Source organism: Typopeltis vanoorti, chromosome 25, assembly GCF_054136105.1.
Source record: "Typopeltis vanoorti isolate ZY-2024b chromosome 25, IOZ_Tvanoo_1.0, whole genome shotgun sequence".
In the NCBI taxonomy this organism is placed as follows: Eukaryota; Metazoa; Arthropoda; class Arachnida; order Uropygi; family Thelyphonidae; genus Typopeltis; species Typopeltis vanoorti.
Genome location: NC_143573.1, coordinates 9,308,422 through 9,333,527, shown reverse-complemented (window position 1 = coordinate 9,333,527; position 25,106 = coordinate 9,308,422). Strand labels below are relative to the sequence as shown.

At 36.4% G+C, this 25,106-nt stretch overlaps 1 protein-coding gene across 2 annotated transcripts in view; it reads left to right on the top strand.

Annotated features, from left to right (window-relative positions):
• LOC150092522 (phosphatidylserine synthase 2-like) overlaps positions 1–25,106 on the top strand; it is a 227,124-nt gene that overhangs the window by 18,338 nt on the left and 183,680 nt on the right. For both annotated transcript variants that reach the window (XM_090414516.1, XM_090414515.1), the window contains exon 2: positions 13,642–13,856. In XM_090414516.1, coding sequence (XP_090270642.1) covers positions 13,699–13,856 — 158 coding nt within the window. In that variant the 5' untranslated portion in view covers positions 13,642–13,698. The remainder of the gene's footprint in view (positions 1–13,641; positions 13,857–25,106) is intronic.

The window sequence follows — 25,106 nt, the reverse complement described above, 5'->3', positions numbered from 1 at the left end:
TCATTGAAACTAGGAAATCCAACCCAAACCATGAAAAACAGTCCCAGACTATGATGCCTCCTCCTCCACCAAACTTCACAGTTGGCACAACATATTCAAGCAAATAGTATTCTCCTAACATCTACCAAACCTACACTCATCCATCAGACTGCCAAATGGTAAAGAGTGCCGCTTTATAGCTCCAAAGAATACCTTTACACCACTCCACCTGATTCTTATAATTACCCTTGCTGATGTTCTTGAGCTCAGCAAACAGCTGTGATACTGGTATGTTGCTTGCAGAGGCATTTCATAACTTATTAGCAAGTATTTTAATCCAGAACAGATGATTTTTTTTCATACCACATGCTTCAACACTCAGTGGTCCCCACTGTAATTTTATGTGGTCTAAGGTGTAATTGTGCTGTTGTTGCTCCTACATGTATGTATCCGTTTCACAATACCATCACTTACAGTTGAACAGGGTAGCTGCATGAGAGCAGAAATTTCGCAGACTTAGTTGTTGTAATCCTTTTCTTTAGTGTTACATGGTGATCAGCATTCATTTCCATAAAATTATGGAGACTACAACCGTGTAGTCTCCGTAATTTTATGAAAACTGAGCCACAATTGTGATAACATTATTAGGTATAATGGAATGAATACAGCACAGAGAAAGAAACCTAAGTTTAATGTATCCTATATTTTGTCACAGAGAAATCACAAGGGATATAATCTTAAAATTGTTAAAGTATACACAAAAGCACTCCAAACAGGTGTAAAAAATTTAAGACTAAAAGCCTAAAGTCCTATGAGGGGTGTGCCCTCTATGAGTGCTGTTGGGTAACTAAACTTTTTTTTGGGGGGGGGGGGGGCAAACATTTCCCAAATTGTGGAAATTGTAACACTACCATATTTATTGAGATCTGGTTAGTACTAGGATGGTCTGAAAAGTTCTCAGCTTCGACCATAGATGGCAACACTATCGGCAAGATTTTTTTTTCTAAGTTGGCACATCTGTCATAAACATATATGTGAAATTGCAAGTCATTCTATCAAGTAGTTTGTTTTCTACACCTGTCTGAAGCAAAAGTGTTGTCTGCATTCCTTGAAATGGATAAAATTGAGTATTCTGCGGTTATAAAATTCTTTGTAAAAGGTTTAACACCAAAAGAAATTCATTCGAAGTTCATAAAAGTTTATGGGCACTCTTCTCCTTAGTTTTCGACAATTAAGAAATTGGCTGCCGAGTTTAAACGTGGCTGCACCAGACTTGAAGATGATCCACGTGAAGGACGCCCAAAAAGTGTACCAACACCAGAAATCATTGATCAAGTGCACGATATGGCATTGGACAGGCGAGTCAAAGTGCATGAAATTGCTGAGACTATAGGCATTTCAAAAGAATGGTGTGTAGAATATATTTTGCATGAAGAATTGCAAATGAAAAAGCTTTGCACAAGATAGATGCTGCACTTGCTCACAGCAGATCAAAAATGCACTTGAATGAAAATCTCTGATCAGTGCTTGGAGCATTTTAACAAGAATAAAAATGATTTTGTGCATCGATTTATTACTATGGATGAGACTTGGATTCACCATTACACACCAGAATCCAAACAGCAGTCAAAACAGTGGAGAGAAGCTGGTTGTTCAGCACCAAAGAAGACAAAGTCAGTTCTATCAGTAGGAAAAGTCATGGCATTGGTGTTTTGGGATTCTAAAAACATCCCAAATGTTTATTAATTATCTTGAAAAGGGTCAAACAATAAGCGGGGAATATTATTCCAATCTTTTAACCAGACAACGAAACAATTCGTGGGAAAAGACCCAGTTTGCAGAAGAAAAAAATCATCTTTTGTCAGGACAATGCACCTGCCCATGAAGGTGTTTTGGCAATAGGAAAATTAAGGGATCTGCTATGTCTTCCTAAAACTAAGACTCTTTCTCGCTGTCACGTTATTCTCCGAATCAAGAGGTGATTGTAGCTGTAGAGGGGGTGTTTTGCAGATCTTACTGAAACTTACTACAGAGATGGGATAATGGCACTGGAGCTTTGCTGGAATAAATGTATTAGTCTTAAGGGAGATTATGTTGAAAAATGAAAATTTTGAATTTATAAATTCGTTTTTTCATTGTTAGGCCGAGAACTTTTCAGACCACCCTCGTATTTCAAATCTGCTGCTAATTTTAAGCAAAGTCTTTCTAGTTTATATTTGTTGCAGTGAAGCATAGTAATTTTTTTCCCATATTGATTCTGTGCAAGGTATCCAAAGCATAATCAGCTGAACCAGGCTTACCATAGTTATGGCAGTGGATCTGTTTCTTGTGGCCTTCTAGGTGGATGTTGGCAGATCCCAGTTTGACCATAATAAGATAATTTGCAAGAGCAAAGAACCTTGTAAACATCTGAAGAGGGGAGATTCATGGTGAACCTCAGAACTAACAGAGGGAAAGAAGTGGATCCTTAGGAAAGCAGATAAGTGAGCCAATTTCAGATGAGGTTTGAAAGCAGTAGAGAGATTATATTTCTTTAGAGTTCTTTAGGCTGTTTTTTTTTTCTGAGGTGCTTCAGATATATAGAATAGTAATAGCATTACTGTAGTCTGTTCCTCACATCCCTTTCAACATACAGACTACAGTAATGCTACAGTAATAGCATTACTGTAGTCTGTATGTTGAAAGGGATGTGAGGAACAACCAATTCGTTAATCATATTTGGCATTGTAACCATTGGACAGGAAGGTCTGGCAGATTCAGCTGAAAAATGAAGCCTGGGTAGAACAGAGGTTGGAGACTATTGATAAAGGTTTTGATGATACCATATTGTTGAGGGGAGATAGGAAAGTTTATGTATATTTCTGTGTGGGTGGGTTTTCCGTAAGCTGAGAAAGAAATGAAGCCATTGGAAAGATGTGTGATTAGAGTATCTAGAAAAGGTAGGCCAGTATTATTTTTCTATAGTGAACTGGATTCTGAAGTGCTGATTGAGGTGAAAGAGGAAGCAATCGAATGCATCTTAGCCATGTGACCAAGTGGAAAACACATAATCAGTATATCTTATCCAAATAGAATGTTAGAGAATGGTAGCATGTAGGGCATGTTTTTAAAAATGTTCCATAAGAAATTGGCTAGAAAGAGAGCATATGGCTCTCTCCTGTTATTTACCAATATCTGTCACTTTAGCTTTACTGAAAAATGCTTTTTCCCTTAATGTCACCAGTCTTTTCAATTCTGCCAGCATGGATGGCATAGAATTAGTGGATATTAAAGATCCTACATTATTTCAAAGCTGAATGTTATAGAAGCTATGAAAATTTCATAAATTTAACTTCAGAGCTTACAAGAATACAATCCTCATCATCAGGGTTTCGAACGTGACCACTGGCCAGGCATCTGTGCATTTGCCTTTTGTTAGTGCATTTGATAAGGGTTTCACTTTCCTAACAGCTGTTTCAAACTGGTGGTTCTCTTCACAGACTAGACAGAAGCTTTAAGAGAGTAAAAACTCACATTCAATACTAAAGAAATCCAATGTCAGAGAAGTGTATTTTTCATAAGGAACTTTCAGTCAGTGCAAACAGCTCTCAGGCCAGTGAAACCTTTATCAAATGCACCAATAAAAGGCAAATATATGGATGCTTGGGCATCGATCATGTTCTTTTAAGTAGTGCAAGCTAAGGCAACGCTGATGCCAAGGATTGTATTCTTGTAAGCTCTCAGATCAAATTTACGAAACTCATAGTTTTTACAATCATTGAGATTTAAAATAAAGTTGGAATCATTAATATCCACTATTTCTATGTAATTTACATTATCAAAATGAACCCTGTGGCACTTTCTTTATTAATGGATAGCAGAATTGAAATAATCATTGATATTGGTGTGTGTGTGGGGGGGGGGGGTTCAAAATTTTCAGTAAAGCTAAAATGACAGAAAGGAGGGAATATTGGTAAATAAACTTCCTTATGCATGCATTGCCTCCTAAAAGAAATCTTGCAGACAACCAGCTCCATATTCTCCATAAATGCAAAGACAAAAATGTAATAACTAAAGAGTAACGCTACTGTGGTCATCAGTTCTAGTGATTTATAATCGGAGAATGAATGAATAAATGCTTTGCTCAGAGACTGTGCTACTGATAAACTGTTGGATTATGATCCTGCCAATTCTCAGAAGAAAACATTACAAATGCTTCTAAAAATGTCACTTCTTGACCTCCTGAAATAGTTAAAAATAATAATTAAATAAATAAACTCAAACTCTTTATCCTCCCTCTTCATATACAGATTACCTAAAATTCATAAACCTAATAACCCTCTCTATCACATAGATGCTACTGACTTCTTTTAAGTTAGCCAAATCTTTAACCCCACTTACTGGTCATACATTATCTTATATTAAAAATTCCACTCATTTCAAAACTTTAATCCAAAATTTAGTTTTAAATAATAATATTTAATATGATTATAGTGAGCTTTGATGAGCTCTTTATTTAAAACCACTATGCATCACCACGACAATTAGAAACTTGAAATACATTTCTTAGAATCAGCAGCAGATTTGAAATACCGGCCTGATTTTGATAAATATGATTGTTTAAATTAAACATATTTGGTCGTTTGAAAATTCAACATACAAACTTATTGTTTTAATGCTGACCATATTGTAATGCATACAAACATCTTACATTCTTTCTACCAGTTTCGCTAGAAAACTGTCTAGCTTTTTCAAGGTGTTGACGGAAAAACATAAAAAGACTAGTAAATGCAAATTGAAAGGAACATAAAAATGTTGTAAACAATCTAGTAGCTAAGGTTACACGTTCGCATGACAGAGACTGAGAGGACTTATTGTTCTTATTCATTATCATGCATGCGTGTTTGTTGTAAACGCGTAATGTGATTACTGGCTAGCTGTAGTTCAGATGGATTTAGAGAGAGGGTCAGGTTTTTCCATGAAATGTTCAGAATAGTACCCTGATTTCTGTTGAGGTTTCCACCGGTTATTAACACTATTGCGGCTTCCTTGAATAAATGATGTCTGTAGTCGTCATCCAAATATGGCATGGAGCTGTTTTGCCACTCTATTGTGTGGTTAGACGTACAGAAATGATGTGCTAAGCCGGAAGAAATACTTCTGTTGTGGTTTACATTACCAACATGTTCTTTTTGTCTGGTCTCTAAACTCCGTGAAGTTTGTCTGATGTAGGCAAGACCACAGGAGCAAGGAATATAATATACTCCTGGATATTTGTAGAATGGCACCTTATCTTTTGGGGATCCTAAAACCTGTCTGATGCTGGTGGTTGGTTTGAAGACTACTCTGATGTTGTATGCTCTTAGTATTCTGGCTATTTGATAAGAAATTGACCTGATGAAAGGGATCACTACAGTAGAAATGTGCTGGGAGCTTGATTCTTCTTGTCTGGGGTTGTCACCGTATAGATATTTTTTGATGACGTTCGGAGGATATCCATTTTGTGATAATGTGTTGGCTATTAGCTCCCAGCACATTTCTACTGTAGTGATCCCTTTCATCAGGTCACTTTCTTATCAAATAGCCAGAATACTAAGAGCCTACAACATCAGAGTAGTCTTCAAACCAACCACCAGCATCAGACAGGTTTTAGAATCCCCAAAAGATAAGGTGCCATTCTACAAATATCCAGGAGTATATTACATTCCTTGCTCCTGTGGTCTTGCCTACATCAGACAAACTTCACAGAGTTTAGAGACCAGACAAAAAGAACATGTTGGTGATGTAAACCACAACAGAAGTATTTCTTCTGGCTTAGCACATCATTTCTGTACGTCTAACCACACGATAGAGTGGCAAAACAGCTCCATGTCATATTTAGATGACGACTACAGACATCATTTATTCAAGGAAGCCACAATAGTGTTAATAACTGGCGGAAACCTCAACAGAAATCAGGTTACTATTCTGAACAGTTCGTGGAAAAACCTGATCCTCTCTCTAAATCCATCTGAACTACAGCTAGCCAGTAATCACATTATGCGTTTACAACAAACATGCATGCATGATAATGAATAAGAACAATAAGTCCTCTCAGTCTCTGTCACGCGAACATGTAACCTTAGCTACTAGATTGTTTACAACTTTTTTATGTTCCTTTCAATTCGTATTTACTAGTCTTTTTATGTTTTTCCGTCGCCTTGAAAAAGCTAGACAGTTTGCTAGCGAAACTGGCAGGCAAAGAATGTAATATGTTTTTACGCATTACAATATGGTCAGTATTAAAACAATAAGTTTGTATGTTTAAATATGGTTGTATTAAACTTTCCAAGATTTTGGGAAACTTTAATTCTCAGGCTTCTGCCAACAGCACCCGTAGAAGGCATCTCCTCATATGACTTTAGTCTTCTAGTCTCACTTTTTTGCTACTTATTGTTTTGAGTGTTTTTGCATGTTCTTGTATAATTTTAAGATTGTATCCCTGATGATATCTCAGTGACAGAGACAAAATGAATCTATTAAACTTGTGTTTAATTGTTTCTCTGTACTGCATTCATTCATTCAATTAAATCTAATAATGAGTTTAAACCAACACATAAGCCTAAATAGTTGATAGATGTGATGTATATAGCCATATCCACTACTGGATATGAATAGATGTCCAGATATTTTTGATCAAATAGTGTATGACTTCTGTTTTGATTGTTGAGATGTTGGAGAGGCTCCAACATCTCAACAATCAAACAATCTAAACAAGCTGTTTTCTGGTCTCTGGAATGTCGAATATGAGGACAGATTGAGAGAATGCATACACAACCTAGTGGATAGAAGAAAGAGGAGAGACATATAAGTTGTTGGTAAGGAGTAATTACCTGATTAGTGTGGATGAGATTTTTCATAGAATATCTGGAGACGGGGAGAATGAGAGGTTATCCCTGGAAGTTGTACAAGGTGGGCATGAGGAGTAAATTTTTTGCGTGGAGAACGGTGGGTGATTGGAATGCATTGCCTGAGAGTGTGGTGAGTGCAGGGACAGTGGATGCATTTAAGTTGAGGTAAGATGAGCTGTGCATGTGAGAGTGGGACCTTCCATGATGAGTGTCTTGACTCCATGGAAGTCTGTTGATGATGATAATAATTTTGTCTTGCAGTCTTCTAAATGTTTAGCATGGCTCTCTCTGTTCTATGTTCAGTTTTCCTCATCTTGTCCAGTATTTGTTTAGTTATTGGCCATGTCTCTGATCTATAGGTCATAACTGAGATGATATACTGGTTGAAAAGTTTAGCTCTAGTTTTAATTTACTGCACAGGAATCATTTTAGTTTGCCAAAAGCCACCCAGTCTAGCTGAATTCTCTTTATTTCTTAACGAATTCTTCTTTTTCCCAATGTAAAAGTTCTTAAGTATATGTATTCTTGTATTTGCTTTATTTTGTTATCGTCTATTATTATTTGCTCTGTCGTCTAGTTTCCTTCAATATTTGTCATTATTTTAGTAAAGTATTATATAAGAATATAATTTCTCAAATTAGGAGAATGAACAGATGACATCAATGCAATAATTAAAAATAAGGATATTAGGAAGGAACTTGATGTTGTTAACATTCAGATGTGTTAGCAGAGCTAACCTCAGATGGTATACACCATTAAACAGAATGGGAGAAGAAAGCTTAACAAATGTATTTTTGCCTCGCCGGTATGGAAAATACCAGTTGGGAGACCAAGGCAAATGAAAATAGTAAGACATTGCCTTTTGAAGATAAATATAAGATCTGATAATGTTGGAGTCCTGATAGATAACAGATTAATTGGAGTCAAATTGGTGATAGGAAGTTAGTACTGATGTTATTGTTTCATGTAGTTCTATTATAATATCTTGTATCCACCCCTGAGGGTGAATATCAGGAGTTTCATGATGATGATGATGACTAAATGGGATTCAAATGAGGTTGCAGTTGTCATATTTTTAGTGACCAAATGATTGAACTAATAACAATATCATGTCATCCTGGCAGAATTTAATGACATTTCGTGTTTTGGATTGTTATTTGTTTTGGTTTCTAGTGACCATTTGTAGGCAACAGAATTAACAGTACATCATTAGTGCATAAAAACAAACAAATAAAAGGAATGGGAATACAAGGTGCATACAGCAGTCGGTGGTTTACCAATTAAAAATTGTTGCCGTGTGCTAGAAAGTAATATTAATAAATAATATTATTAAAAACTGTTTTTGATGGTTACATAAAATAAGAATCTCCCAAACTTTTGGGAGAGAGAGAGAGACAATTGTTCTGATTCAGATTTGGCCAATGTAAAAGGGCTTCACAACTTTTTTAAAAAGGCATTCATATTTAAACCTGCTTCTATGGAGATGAGCTTCATCACACTAGATACTGTGTTTTGTGTCAATGCTATGTTGTGTTATCCGTTTTTTCATTATTATTCCTAATTCCATTATCTGACACTGTTAATTTACAATATGATGATTACCCTCCTGGTATTGCGAGGATTTTTGAATTTATTATAGAATCAGGATATTTCAGCTGGAAAAACAAGATCTATAGATAAGTTGAAGGCACTGCCATGTCTCCAGCTTTGGCAAACTATTTTTTGAACCATCTGGAAGATACCTTGCTCTTGTCCATTCATCCCTGACCCTCTCATTGGTTTCGTTATGTTGATGATGTCTTTGCTGTTTGGCCTCATTCTGAAAATGAAATCATCACTTTCTTATGACAGAGCAATCGTCTTCATCCATGCATTCGATTCACCATGGAAAAAGAAAAGGCTGGTAGTTTACCATTCCTGGACATCCTTCTTACGCACACAGCCTCTGGTAATTTATCGAAAATCTACCTTTACTGGCAGATACATTCATCAAGTCTACCCGTCATACCTCTCAAAAAAATTAGTGTTATCAAGTCTTTAATTAATAGAGCATATAATGTGTGCTCCTCTCCCTCAAGCTTACTACAAGAACTTCTCACTATCAAAACTTTAATGGAATTTAATGGTTACAACTCTTATTACATCCAGAAGATAATTGACTCCTATGTTCCAGCATCTCAAGATTCTTCAACAGACCACATCGTTTCAATCCCTTATATTTGTGGTATCTCTGAACTGATTTGTAGAATTTTGAAGAAATATCACCTCATCCCCACATATTTTCCTATGAACAAAATTTCTTATCTCTGCAAAAGAACAACTGTCACCTCTTTCATTAGCTAGTGTTTACCAGATACCTTGTGAATGTAATCTGACATACTTTGAGCAGACAGGCCATTCTGTGGAATAAAGAATTAATGAACATCAATATCATATTGAATATGAAAACTCAAAAGTCTGGTCTGATACAACATAGTATTGACACAAAACACAGTATATGGCAGGACGAAGCTCATCTTCTCCATAGAAGCAGGTTTAAATATGAACGCCTTTTCAAAGAGAGTTGCAAAGCCATTTTACATCAGCCAAATCTGAATTGGAATGATTGTCTCTCTCTTCCAAAAGTTTGGAAGATTCTTATTTTATGTTTTACCTTGATGGACCCGTGTTTCACTCAGGATTTCTCCATGAGTGCAGGTCACAAAGATGCCTCCAACGATCTCGATCTTGAGCCTCTCTCTTCCATGTTATACCCATAGATTTCACTAGTGGATCTTCCCATCTTGTAGGTGGTCTTCCTGCTTTTCTCTTTATTCTTGGTTGCCAGTTGAGTATTCTGTATGTCCATCTGTTATCCCTGAGTCTGGCTATGTGACCTACCCATCTCATCTTGCTTTCATATACTGCAGTTACCACATCTTTTATGCCTTGATCTCTTTCTTAGTTCCGTGTTTCTAACATGTTCCATTCTGCTGATGTTATAAATCCTACGTTCTATTGCATGGTGAGTTATTCTCAGGGTCTCTTCTTCTTTTCTTGTCGTGTTCCATGTTTCTGATCCATATGTGAGTGATGGTAGAATATCACTATTAAATAGTTTTGCCTTCGGAGAGATGTCAAGATTTGGATCAGTAAGCGTTTCTTTTAGTCTGTTGAATGATAGCCATGCAGCTTTTTTTCTTTTTGCTAGTTCTTCAGATAAATTGTTATTCATTTTTATTGTTTGTCCTAAGTACTTGTATGAGTCAACTTGTTCTATAGGGATGTTATCGATACATAGGTGACTGTCTGTGTAGATGTTTTTGATCCATTTTGTTTTTTCTAGATTCATTTCTAAGCCTATCTTACTGCGGTTTGTGTATACTTTTTCACCCATTTCTTCTAGGTCTTTTGGGTTGTGGGATATCAGTACTAGATCATCGGCAAACATAAGAATTTGTAGCTTTTCACCATCTGTGCTTATTCCTCCGTTTAGGTCTATTTTTTTCAGAATGTATTCTAAAGTGCTGGTAAATAGATTTGGGGAGATCACATCGCCTTGGCAGACCCCCTCTCTTTATATCTATATTTATAGGTTGATCAAATAGGGGTATTTGTGTGGTCTGATTTTTGTTAATTTCTTTTATCATGTGGATATAAGTAGGATCCACATTTATTTCCAGTAAGGCACTGATGACTGCATTGTGTTCTATGGTATCAAATGCTTTTTTAAAATCAATAAAGAGGAAACATAGAGGGATTCGGTATTCTCTGCATTTTTCTGTTAGTTGTGAAATGACCTGGATATGATCTGTTGTGGAGAAGCCTCTTCTGAATCCTGCCTGCTCTCTGCTGGAGTTGTCTTCTAGAGTGTTTTGGATTCTGTTCGGTATTACTCTGTTCATGATCTTATATATGTGAGAGAGTAGACAGATTGGACGATAGTTTTTTATGTCTTCCTTGTTCCCTTTTTTGAATAGAAGTATGGTTTTTGAGGTTTTCCATTCCTCTGGAATCTTTCTTTCTTTGAAGTACCACGTGAATCTGGCAGCCAAGGCTTTGAAAATAATTGGCCCACCTTGTTGGATTTCTTCAACTTTAACATAATCAAGTTCTGAGGCTTTTCCTTGACTCATTTTCTTAAGGGCATGTTCTATTTCTTCTGGAAGTACATCTGGTATATTGCTTGGTTTTGGAATGATAGATTCTGAAACTTGGCACTTAGTTGCATCGAGATCATTATAAAAATTCTGCACAATTTCTTCTATCCTTTTTCTATTAGTATGTTTTTCTCCATTTTGATCCTGTAAGGCAGATGGAATTGACTGTTTAAAATTTAAGTCTTTCTCTATTTTTTTCAGGCTGGTTTTTGCCTGCGCTGCTTCTCTTAATTTTTGTATCCTGAAAGCTTTGTAGTCTTCTGGAATTCTTTTCCTTAGTAATTTACAGATAATTTTGTATTCTAGAAAATTTTCTTCAGATTTGTTCAGTTCTTTTCTCTTTTTCAGTAGTTCTAGAGTTTGAGGTGAGAGTCTTTCTCTTTTTTTTTGTTTCACAGGAATTTCTAATTTTTTTCTTGCACTCGTTGAATTTATTAATAAAGTCAATGTAGTCATCATTTATGTAACAGTTTTTAATAGTCCATTCGGTCTCTTCTATGTACTTCCTGAACTTGTGGTAGTCTATTTGTTTGGGTTGTCTTTTATGGTTTGATGTTGCCCTGATATGTTTTTTTTTTTTTTTTGTGGTCTATTCTTATAATGGCTTTGAGGAGTCTGTGGTCAGAATCTATGTTGAAGTATGTTTCGCCTATTGTACCAACATTTTGTACCAGTCTTTTACAGTGTGTTAAAATGTAGTCAATTTCCTTTTTTGTGTCTCCATTCGGTGATTGCCAAGTCCATCTTCTTCCTAGGCATTTGTTGAAAAAAGTGTTCATGATAAAGAGTTGTTCAGCTGCAGCAAATTCAACTAATCTCTCTCTCCTCTTCTATTTCTTTCTCCTTCTTGCATGCAGCAAAAGTTTTTAATTGGTAAACCACCAACTGCTGTATGCATCTTGTATTCCCGTTTCCTTGATTTGCTTGTTTTTATGCACTGATGATGTACTGTTATTTTTAGTACGAAATATGTGTACTTTCATTTCATTAAAGTTAATTACTGTGATTATTTAAAGTGTGCAGAGTTTTTTTATGTGTGAAGGTGTGTTGCCAGTATATTTGTGCGTGAGCACTTTGGCTAATTCGTATGTGGGGGAGTCAATACTATCCACAATGAGACGTAATGGTGCAGTCTGCTTATGGATTTTTGGTAGTCCATATATTCGGGGGAGGGGGGGTCTAGAGTTAAAAAGGTTTTAGTTTGTTAGTCACTTCCACAAGCCAAGAGGTAACTTTCTTGAGGAGCCTATGGAGTGTTCAGATTTGGGATGGGATCATATTCTATAGGGAGGGAGGTAGACCGATCCAAAAGGACTACACAATTAAGCTTGTCTCTTTACTTTTGGATCGGTCTACCTACCTCCCTATACCAGCTTCCAAATCAGAACACTCCATAGGCTCCTTAAGAATACCTCTTGGCCTGTTGAAGTGACTAACAAACTAAAACCTTTTTAACTCTAGATCTCTTCCCTCCCCGCCCCCCAAATATATGGCCTACCAAAAATTCATAAGCAGAATGTCCATTATGTCCCATTGTGGATGGTATTGATTCCTCTACATACAAATTAGCCAAACATTTAGCCAAAGTGCTCACACAATATACTGGCAACACATCTTCACACATAAAAAAATTTATATAAAAATAATACTTCAAATAAAAAAAATAACCAAATAATAATAATAATTACCAATGTATGAGATGAAGATCAAATCTGTGTACTGTATGTTGTAGTTCTGGAGAGGAGGATTGTTGGAAAATCATGCTGACTGCATGATTCAAATATCCATTGAGAATCTAAGAATAGAATAAAGTTTGGAGTTTCTTTTTAAGTTTGACTTTATTTTGTAAGATAGCGGTTACCTGGTTCCTTTGGGTGTCGTAATGCCTAATTTCTGAGAGGAATGGAAGTGACTCTAAAGGAATGATGGAAGGAAAACCTCTAAAGAAGCATTGTCAGGATTCTTTGATTAGAACCAACATTCCCTCTAAACTATGTATGTGCACACCAGTCAAAAAGGGAGTGCACATGCCTTGTAACTGCACGTACAAAATTTTTGATTTCAGAATTTCAAGTATACAGTTAACAATTTTTTATCATGCTATTAAAACAAATTACATGATAAATCTTACTTGTCACCTATTTTATTTATTAATTTCTCCAATTTGTCCATTCCAGTATTACTCGAATCTATTCAACTTAATACATTGTAATTAGTTATTTTTAGTCTGTGCCGTGTAGGCAAACTGATGCTGCTCTTGTCAGCAGCATCAATTTGTTTGTACTGTACTGTCTATACAGTACAGTCACTTGAACTCGTGCAAACAGTAATGGATTTTTTTTAGAGATGATTTAAGTGAAATAATTTAGGATTTTTGGATTGTAGCTTTCACTTTTATGAGCACAGGCTACTGCACATGATTAGTCTGAGACTGGAAACTTGCACACAAAATGTTTTTCATGTACACAGCCTGCAGAAATTGAGTGAATATTGATTAGGACATCCTGAAAGGGGGAGGGTAGAACAAAATAAGACAACAAAAAATATGCTGCAAATCTTGATGGATCATGTTGATTAATTCTGTTGAAAACCCATTATGTATAGTTGAATAACTATTTTGACATTTGTTTTTACAGTAGAGATTTCTCTTTCAGACATAAATATAAAATACTGCCAATCGCTTAAGGAAGATATCTATATGTTAACCTAAAATGGATACTGTTCTTAGAGAAAGTACAGAGAGGTCAGAAGTTTACAATGTCGGAAATGGTGATTCAGTTGAGTTGGATAAAGCTATACCTACTGTGCATGACTGGGAAGGATATAAGCAAAAGAATGTTTTTGATGATGGAACTATGACATTCTTCTGGTAAGTTCTTAATTATTTACAGCTTAGATTGTAGTTGTACTATATTATTAAAAATAATATTTTTGGATTAATGTTTTCACAACAGAGTGTGAGATAAATAGGCATTTATAATACCATATTTTTTTTAAAAAATTCTTAAAATTTCTCAACAAATAAAACATTGTACTTGTGACACGCGTATTATATCATTGTATCACGCACAGTGATAACCTTATATAATTTTTAGAATTGTCGGTTAGTTTCCTAGTTTTTGTTACTTTCTATTGCTTACCAGTGTATCCTTTGAAAATGCTGACAGATATCAGTCAGTGAAACGTCGGATATTAAATTATTATCTACTTGACTAACATACAAAATTAAGTTTTTAATTTATTAATTCTTAGCACATATAAGGGAAATTAGAATTTAATATCAGCTCATATATAATTAAACTTGCCAAGAAGTTATATTCGTTTACCCCCAACTGGCCATGACATCTATAGACATCCAGCTAAATCTGGATATGATTCTGTAACACCTGTTGAATAACATGGATAAGAAATACAATTTGGTCTCACTATTTCATCCACCTCGGCCGGTAAGGAGGTTAATCCTTTATCCATGTGTAAGCAAACAAAGATTGTGTGTGAAATATCTTCATGACTAGGCTACTTGTATATAGAGGTTGATGTCTTTGCATCAATTGCCTAAGTGTCCCATAATGTAAAGCATGCATCCTTTTGGACATGTATAATATTATGCATTATGGGAAGAGTCACTACCCAAACTGGCCTTGACCCCCCCTTTTTTTTTTATTTATTTATTTATTTATTTTTTTTTTAGGTCTCTTCGATATATCCAGAAGAGATACCAGGGTTGAATTAATGCAGGTCATATATTTTCCATATACAAGTAGCAAAAAGATATGCCATCTTATTATCAAAATGCTCTGGATTAGAAATAGATGTAGAAATTTTTTTTTCACTGGTTACAAATTTAACAAGAATATAATTCCTTGGCAAGTTTAATTTGTTACTAAGTGAAAAAAAACTTTATCAGCTCCTATATATTTTGCTCAGTGTAACATGACTTGAATGGGAGAATACAAAAGCCTGGTTACAATTGAAATATTTGAAACAAGATTTTTTTTCCTCTTTCATTTTGTCTGTATACTTTCTCAACAGTTCAGTGAACATAGGCATTTAATTTCATATGAGAAGAGACATTATGACAACAAAAGTGAATTTCGCTTAGGGAAATGTTCCATATATGAGTTACATTCCACAGTATTTCACTTGAAATATTATGGAATGTAATAGTTGTTTTTAGTAAGTGTTCTTAGTTCACTGAGAAAGGGAATGGATAGTATCCATTAAATGGTCCTTTAGGTGTGGGGTTTTGTTCTGATGGATTGTAGAAATTGTAAAAAAAGTGTCGATTGTAGAAAATACTTCTTAGAAGAAATAAAGGCTCTAATGTTAAACATTCTTTTTCTAGGAGGAATCTACTACTTTCTGTTATTCAGTACTGTTATATTCCAGTAGACTATTGTGCATCAACTTCATACTTTGCGATATCCTTATTTTCAGGTTCTATGGGTGTTTTTTGTGTTCCTTTTATATATGATCAGTATCCTGTCTGACTATAGCATGCAAAGCAGTGGTAAAATGGCTGCCACTTTAATCACTGGCATGAAGGCACAGTCAAGAAAGTTATATTATACATATAATATAACTGTAATATATAACCTTGCCTATAATATAACTTTTTGCTGATGAGCTTTCAGTTTGTCTGTAATAGATTAGTCTATATTAGTAGAAGATCCTGTATTATACTGATAAGGTGGATTTCGTGTTTTTAGAGAATGGATAATGGAAGGTACTTTGAATACTGATTTATAATTTTATCATCACATTTCTGTTATCCTCAAGGGGTATACTAAGATGGTTCAACATGAAAAGGTTACATTCTTATTAGCTTGCTATTGACAATTTTCCTCAAAATTAGTCTTTCTTTTTCTTCCGAGTCTCCAGTATCCTCAGCTGTTATATTTCAGTCTTCTAAGGAAGACTGCACCAATCTACATACATGTTGATCTTCCTATGAGTTGTCTTAACATCAAATACATGCTTTGCAAATCTTTCTTCTTCTTCTATTCTTTTCAGCGGCCTATACCACCCGAGATTAACTATGTTCACATTTCTGAATGCTAACAGTGTCAAGTTCCTTCCTAATATCTTTATATTGAATATGATTCTGTCATTGATACTATTTTGTTCACTTCCTTCCTTTTTCTCAGAACTCTTCAGTCTTTGATCAAACTATTTTACTTGTGATTCAACTGTCTGATCCATAAGTTAAAATTAGCTTTAACACTCTTCTATATTGCTAGCATTCTGACTGATATCTCTTATTCCATATAAATTTATTCATTTGGCTTCCCACAATATAGCTTTGCTAATTCTGTTGTCTATTTCCATATTTAATTTACCAAAAGTCATGTTATACCAACATTTTGCATTATAGTAAGGATGATGTAACTTTTTACATAGTACTATCGTAATACCCTGTACACCATCTGTCAGGATAACTTGTCATGAATACTGATTTTCATTGAGGTTTGTGCCTAACTTTAGCTGAAATGTGTTTTACTTGTTTTATAGGTTCTCCTATAAAAGTTGAATGTAATTCTCATAGAAAGGCTTATACGTTGGTTGCATATGATTCCTAAATAACTTATGGAATTCACAACATATACTGGAATATAAATTAAAATAAACTTTAATATATACTTCCTATTTCGGCAATGTCATGTTGCCATCTTCATGGGAACATAAGATTAAGACACGTGCACACAGGCACTAAAAACATCAAATGAGGTCGAAGTGAGGAAACTATTGTTTTTCCTAAAGTCCTGATGGTGTCTGCTAGCGGGCTATATTAGGTATTCTTGGCTGTTGGGCTGAAGTTCTCAAGATGTACATCTCCCAAATTTGGGGCATTCTCATGCATCCAAATATGTTGAGTGTCCTTTCTTTTAAGCTTGCACAGTGATCCGAATGCATTTTTGAAAATTATGGAGACAACTACTGTGTTTGAATAAAAACACAGTAGTTTTTTTTTTAGTTTAATATAACTAAAATCTACATTTGACATTTCGACCTTTATGTCAAGGTCATCTTCTGGAGCATACAACTATACACAGGAAACAAGCTATACTACAATCAAACTGGTTTGTTAAAGACACTGACCAACCGCTACAACAATTGTTGGCCTGACCTCTGGTGAGAAAAATAAAATAAAATAAAAAATTATACATCAACGCTAGAGTCCTATTATTAGTGTTGTCTACTATATACATATATTAACATCATTCCAGCCAGTTGGTATGAAATGGTTTCTAATACTAGCTAAGGATTGGCTAGAATCCTGACTTATGCTGGATCTTTCATATTGGTAGGCTGAATGTGTGCCATCCAGATCCTAGGAATTTTCATGCCATCTTTGTTGTTGATATTTGGGTGGTTTATCAGGATTTCGCAGGATTCCTTAAATTTCCTTTCGTACCAGGTTTTTGTGCGGTGTAAGGAGCAGGTGCTTTTCCAGTTGATTTGGTGTAAGGTGTTGAGTGCTTGTCTGAGAGGCCTGCTTCACCATAATGGTTATATTTAATGTGTCTAATGTGTTCTTTCTTGCGTATAGGGATTGTCCGTCCTGTTTCACCAATGTACGGTAAGTTACAGGTGCAGCGGATGCAATAGACTCCAGGATGTGCTAATGGGAGGAGAGGATCCTTAGAGGAGTTGAATATGGTTTTAAGTTTAGTGGGTGGTTTAAAGGTGGCATTGAGGTTATAATGTTGTAGGATTCTGTTGATTTTTTCTGATAACCCTTTAATGTATGGGATGGCTATGGTTTTACTGTAATCTAGATTCGTTTTTGTTGTAGTTTTATAGAGTATTTTATTAACAGTATTTTTGTTATAGCCATTATTTATGAATGTGTCACTAATGATTTTTAGTTCTTGTTTCAGGGCTTGTTGGTTAGAGCAGATAGTTGTGGCTCTGTTTTTAAGGGTGTTAATGACTCCATATTTTTGTGATGGGTGGTGGTATGAATTAGCCAGTGTGTGTCGGTTTTCGGTAGACCGTGAAGGATAGACTGCCTGAAGGAAGACGTGTGACTAGTGTGTCTAGGAACAGGAGCGAATTTTGGTTTTCGATTTTGATGGTAAATTGTATGCGTTCGTGTTGTTTGTTCAGGTGGCTGAGGAATGTGTTTAGCGTTTGTCGCCCGTGCGGCCAGATTGCGAACATGTCGTCAACGTATCTAAGCCAGACTGTCGGTCTTAGCATGGCGGAATGATGTTAATATATGTATATAGTAGACAACACTAATAATAGGACTCTGGCGTTGATGTATAAGTTTTTATTTTATTTTATTTTTATTTATTTATTTTTTTTTTTCTCACCAGAGGTCAGGCCAACAATTGTTGTAGCGGTTGATCAGTGTCTTTAACAAACCAGTTTGATTGTAGTATAGCTTGTTTCCTGTGTATGCTCCAGAAGATAACCTTGACATAAAGGTCGAAACGTCAAATGTAGATTTTAGTTATATTAAACTAAAGTTTTTATTCAAACACGGTAGTTGTCTCCATAATTTTCAAAAATGCATTCGATCACCGTGCAAGCCTAAAAGAAAGGATTCAGATCATCCATGGAAATGATACTCACAAGCGCTGCAATCGCTATGGTAAGCTAAAGATTCGTCTCTCTTGATCAATCGGCTTGCCTTTTTAAAAAGATGCAGAGACAATAACCTTATTCCGATCTGCATCAGGCTAAAAAAGAAATTTACGTCTGCTAAGGCACTACATATCTATGACCGCACAGAAAAAGCAATGCTTAGAGAACAGATTCAAACAGCCCTTCAAAACCTAGCTACAACACAAAATCTGGTTTCTAAATTACAATCCGAACTATCGAACTATGTTAATCCAGACATTCTACAAACACTTGAAAGAATTACTGACAACTCGGCCATACATACCCTGGAAAAGAATAAAGAAAAACTCAAGAAAAAATTCCACAGTTGAAACAACGACAAAATATGGCAGCCAATCACAGGAATCCATCCAATCAGAGGACTTCCTCCCCAATAAACACCAACAATGAACAACAAACAAGGGAGACAAGGAGCGACCAACCACCGACAAGCAAGAACCGTGTGATTAACCTATCAAGCCACACCCTGAACAACGGCGAACTTACGCTACTAAATAAAGGACTGAACTATGCAATAACACCGAAAAAGGTAAACAAATTGGATTTTATCTACCACACTGAAAGAGGCATCAGATCCCTACCTAACAATATAGCAGATAAAATACGATTAGAAACCAGTAATGTCCTGAATACTAAGAAAACCATACAGAACAACCTGACAAAAACAGAATTAGCAGCAATTAAATCATTAAAAGCTGAACAAAACATAATAACAATGAAAGCAGATAAAGGCAATACCACTGTTATCCTTGACAGGTCAACATACGTACTTCAAATGAATCAACTAGTAGCCGATAACAACACATATAAATTGGTAAATTATAACCCAACAAAAAGGATAAAGGAAAAGAACAGAAACACTACTCAAGTCCGTCACTTCTTGGCCACCAGACACGGTTAAAAAACTCAAACACCACTACGCCCCCCCCCAGATTATATGGGGTTCCGAAAATACACAAACAAAATGTGCCCCTTCGACCAATCATGGAAGGAATAGACAGTCCCAATTACCACCCAGCCAAGAAATTAGTAGCAACACTCAAGGAGTTGGTAGGTCATTCCCCCTCCTACATAAAAAACACACAACACTTTATAAACAAAATTAAAAACATAACACTTGACAAAGATGACTTATTATTCAGTTTCGACGTTTCTGCCCTTTTCGCTAATGTCCCCATCAATGACAAAATTCTTCTACTACAGAACAAATTTCCGCCCGACATTATGGCCCTCTTTGCCCACGTACTAAAGTCTGGTTACTTCGTGTGGCAAAACAAATTCTACCTACAAAAAGAAGGTACAGCCATGGGCTCACCACTATCCCCTCCCAATCGCTAACTTCTACATGGAAACCTTTGAGCAAAGGGCTCTTGATTTCGCCACACTAAGACCGACAGTCTGGCTTAGATACGTTGACGACGTGTTCGTGATCTGGCCGCACAGGCGACAAAATAGTTGTATGCTCCAGAAGATGACCTTGACATAAAGGTCGAAACGTCAAATGTAGATTTTTGTTATATTAAACTAAAGTTTTTATTCAGACACAGTAGTTGTCTCCATAATTTTCAAAAATGCAAATATGTTGAGGTTTGGCAAGTTTCTTAGATCTGAGGCTGATTCTATGAATAGTCTTTCAAATTTATACTTGCTGCGGTGTATTACTGTGGCTTTCTTCCACCGTATTCTGTGGCGTGTATCCAGAGCATGGTCTGCAAGCCCAGAGTGGCTGTACTGGTGAAACCAGATGTAGTCCTTGTGTTCCGAAATTCTGATATTCGTTGTCCTGCCTGTTTGGCCAAAGTAGGACAGCTTACATCTTCAAGGACCTGGTACACACCAGGTAGGTCTAGGGGAAGTGGTTGGTCTTTAGTGGAGCGGATAAGGGTATTTTGGTATTTTTTTCCGAGGTGTCCCGGATGTAGGGAATAGTGATGGATTTAGAGTAACCTTTTTTGTGAAAGGGGAGGGAGGGGCTGTGGTTTACTGGTTTTAGTATTTTTTGGGGATTGTAGCCATTGACTGAGAAAGTGTTAAGGATGTGATTTAGTTCAGTGGTTAGGGCATTGTCATTTGAACAGATTAGTTTAGCCTTGTTGTATAGTGTCTTAATAACTTTAAGATTTTGGTAATTTTTTTCTGAGGTGCCTCGGATGTAGAGAATGGTGATGGATTTAGAGTAATCCTTGTTGTGAGGGTGGGGGCTGAGATATCAGGAGAAAATTTAGCTTGTGAGTGGGACATTTGTGAATAAGGAGGAGATATCAAAGCTGACCATTATGTCAGTGTCGGTATGTTGGAGTGTAAGGTTTTCTATGCCTGGCTTTGAAGTGGGCTGAGTTTTTTATGTGTGATGATGTGTTGCCAGTATAGTGTGTGAATGCTTTGGCCAAATGTTTAGCTAATTTGTATGTGGGGGAATCAATGCCATCCACTATGGGACGTAATGGCACATTTTTTTATGTATTTCTGGGTGTCCATAAATACAAGGGGATATAGAGTTAAACGGTTTAATCTGTTAGTAACTTCTACAGGCCAAGAAGTGACCTTCTTAAGGAGCCTGTGAAGTTTTCTGATTTGTGAGTTGGTGGGATTGTATTCAATAGGGAGGTAAGTAGCCTGATCTAATAGAAGAGCATTAAGCTTACCTGTGTAGTCCGTTTGGTTAAGTACTACAGTTGCATTTCCCTTATCCACTTTGGTGATAACTATTTCTTTATTATTCCTCATTTCCTGAAGAGCTTTGTACTCCTTGTTGGATATGTTGGTTTTTGGCGGTCTTGTTTTGGAGAGGACACAAGCTACATCCAGTCTTACACTGTTGGCGATTTGATTCGGAAGGTGGCGTATTCCGCGTTCGATCTGGATCATAATATCCTCACTAGGTATTTTTCTGGGAGCAATGGCGAAGTTGTGGCCACGTGAAAGCGCTTTGAGTGCTTCTTGCTTCATGGTGACTGAAAAAAGGTTGATTACGGTGTTGGTAAGAAGTTTTGGATTGATGGTGGAGTTCTTTTTTAATTTTTTGATATGTCGACCCCATATTCTCTCAAATTCTTTGTCTGCTGCCGGTACACGAGATGTCATGTAAAATTGACCGAAGCTCATGATTTAAAGTGCACGAATAGCTTTGTTAATGTCAGCTAAGAGAAGCCGCGTGGTGGCAATTTGTTCCCGAAGCAAAGTGTAGCTGGCGTGGTTATAGATACGGAGAGCTTTTTGTCAAACGAAACAGTGCTTGAATTTTACACAATTTGGGATTACCTGATTATTCCAGCAGCGTTTTAGGAAAGTCAGATGATTTAGTTGGCTTGATAACTTCAACTTCATTTTACCATATTAGCAGGCCTTCTGTGTGATGTAATCTCTGTGGATGATGGTGATTCTCGTAAACAAGTTTATACGTTGGTTATGCATTACTAAATCACTTAAGGAATTGACAACGTACATAAGAATATAAATTACATTCACCAACAATCCCACCACCTCTCTCTCACAATAATATGGAGTGGTGAAAACACTATACAACAGGGCTAAACTAATCTGTTCAAACAACAAGGCCCTAAACACTGAACTAAATCACATCCTCAACACTTTTTCAGCCAATGGCTACCCCCCCCCCATAAAATCCAAAGAATATTGAAACCAACAAACCACAATCCCCCCCCCTTCACAACAAGGATTACTCTAAATCCATCACCATTCCCTATATCCGAGGCACCTCGGAAAAAATTACCAAAATCTTTAAAAAACATGACTTGATCTCCTGTTACAGACCATACAGAAAATTGGCATTCCTTATCTGCTCCACTAAAGACCAACCGCTTCCCCTAGACCTACTTGGTGTATTGTAAAATCGTGTATTCAAAGAACTTTATTCAAAAACCTCTTGTATACCGATTTTACTGGTAAGCAAAATTCACTAAAAATACTTGTGGGTAAATAGAGAAGTTTTCATATTTTTAATTTGAAAATAATATTTTTTGTATAATACTGAATATTGTCACCTCAAAGGGTTTTGTAAAAGAACAGAAAAATAAGTGTAATATTAATTGTATCTAAAGAAACCTCTTAGTCACCGGTAATTCCAGACGGATTAATACCTTAATCCATCTGGAATTATTAACATATTAACAAATGACCTGGGGCAACTGCAACCTCAAGGGTGAACAGTGTGGAGGGTTTCCCGTCTGAATGCACCGATCAAGAAGGGTGGCGGGTGTAGACCACCAAAGTACCTAGGGGCGATGACGTAAGCGAACCCCAAGGTCATCGGAGCCAGATAAGTTGCGATGGCGAGAAAGGGAGTTCAGTGCGGCGATTCAGTTTGGTTCCTGGCAGGGCAGTTCATGAAGTTAGAGTTCATCCAGTCCTTTCTGGGTCAGCAAGAAGTTTTGAGGTCACATGGGGTTCCGACCTGAAGTTACGCATTGTACGCTATGGCAGTGGAGTTTTGCTAACATCGTGGGAGATAATTTGTAATAGCCATCGGAGACCTGCATTCCAGATAGAAAATTGCCGAAGGACTGATGCAACTAAGATAAGCTGTTTTAGAAGAAATTAGATGCCGATTTTCCGTGTTGGCACGTTCCTGATGTTCGCTGATATTAAATTAAGGATTTCACAATCCCCAGAAGAGTTACCCGAGTTCAGTGCTAAAATCAAACGATAACAGAAGGAGATGATTTCATGGATCATTCAGAGAAGTGCAGACTTCTGTTCAAGTAAGATCTTTCCATTGCTTAACTAGAGAAAAAGATTGCAACAGTGATTTAATTAAGGGAATTGTTTTATAATGATACTTGAGGACTTTAATCCTTATGATGATAGTTCAGATATTTTGTTTTATGTGAGAGAAGGTCTGGTTAAAAATTTAAGGTGAAACATCGTGTATTCAATGTTATGGCTATTGCCTAAGCCTGTAGAATGTTATGTAAGATTAATCTGAGTATAACCAAGTTTAACGAGAGAAAATTATAGACACATGGTCTTACCAGAATTGAATATGATGAGGAACTAAATTGAAGACGTAGTCATTAGTTGTAATTTGAAGCATAGAAGCTAATTTACTTAGAACTTAAAAAAATTGACCCATTGTACATTTCATTGATGTTAAATAAACTGTTTTCTTGTTTAAATAACTTGCCTGATTTCTGAGTCCAATGCACTACTAATTAAACTCGAATCTGTGTGAGCGTTAAGGTAGATATTGTAACGAACTGCATAACAGAAAATTTAAGTTGCTAGATTTAGTTAGAATTAAGAGAGAGAGGTTCCATGTGTTTGACTGTGTGTTATTCTTTTGGAGGGAGATTCAACTCCTGCCCACGAATTTGGTGGTGCAGCTAGAAACTAAATAAATTTTCTAAATTCAGTTGAGAATAAACACCAGTAGGTCAGACAGACAGATTGGTTCTAGCCTGAGGCGATTTTTTTGTTCTGTAAGTTTTGCACATGTCAGCTTTATTATTTGTGGCCATAAGTCAGAAGTATAATAAGGGTCAAGAAGATAAGCTTCAAACAAGATAACTATAGTTTTTACAAAGGCGCAGATGACAAGATATAATTGAAGATTTGATAACATATTTTAATAAGATAATAATAAAAATAACAGATTATAACAGTATACCAGGTCCCTTGCAGCTGTAAACTGTCTTACTTTGGCCAAACAGGCAGGGCAGTGAATATCGGAATTTCGGAACACAAGGACTACATCCGGTTTCACAAGTACAGCCACTCGGGTCTTGCAGACCATACTCTGGATACACACGCCACAGAATACGGTGGAAGAAAGCTACAATAATATACCGTAGCAAGTTCAAAGTCGAAAGACTATTCATGAAATCAGCCTCAGCCCTAAGAAACAATCCAAACCTCAACAAATTTGGTTGCATGGGACTGCTCCAAATTTGGGAGGCTTACATCAGCAGACCTTCAGCCCAACGGCTAAGAACACCTACATAGCCCACTAGAGGGCACCATCAGGACTTTTAGGAGAACAATAGCTTCTTCACTTCATTCTCAGTTACTGTGTTGTAGTGCCTACGTGCACATGCCTTTTTTGTAAGTTGTTCCTTTTGAAGACGGCAATATGATGTTGCCGAAATATCAGAAATATTTATTCAACTGTAATTTAATTTATATTCTTATGTACGTTGTCAATTCCTTAAGTGATTTGGCTAATTTGTATGTGGGGGAATCAATGCCATCCATTATGGGACATAATGGCACATTTTGTTTATGTATTTTTGGGAGCCCATATATATACGGGGGGGGGGGGGTGTCTAGAGTTAAAAGGTTTTAATTTGTTAGTAACTTCCACAGGCCAAGAAGTGACTTTAAGTAGCCTATGGAGTTTTCTAATTTGTGAGTTGTGGGATTGTATTCAATGGGGAGGTAAGTAGCCCATTCTAATAATAAAGCATTAAGCTTACCTGTGTAGTCAGTATGGTTGAGCACCATGGTGGCGTTCCCCTTATCCGCTTTGGTG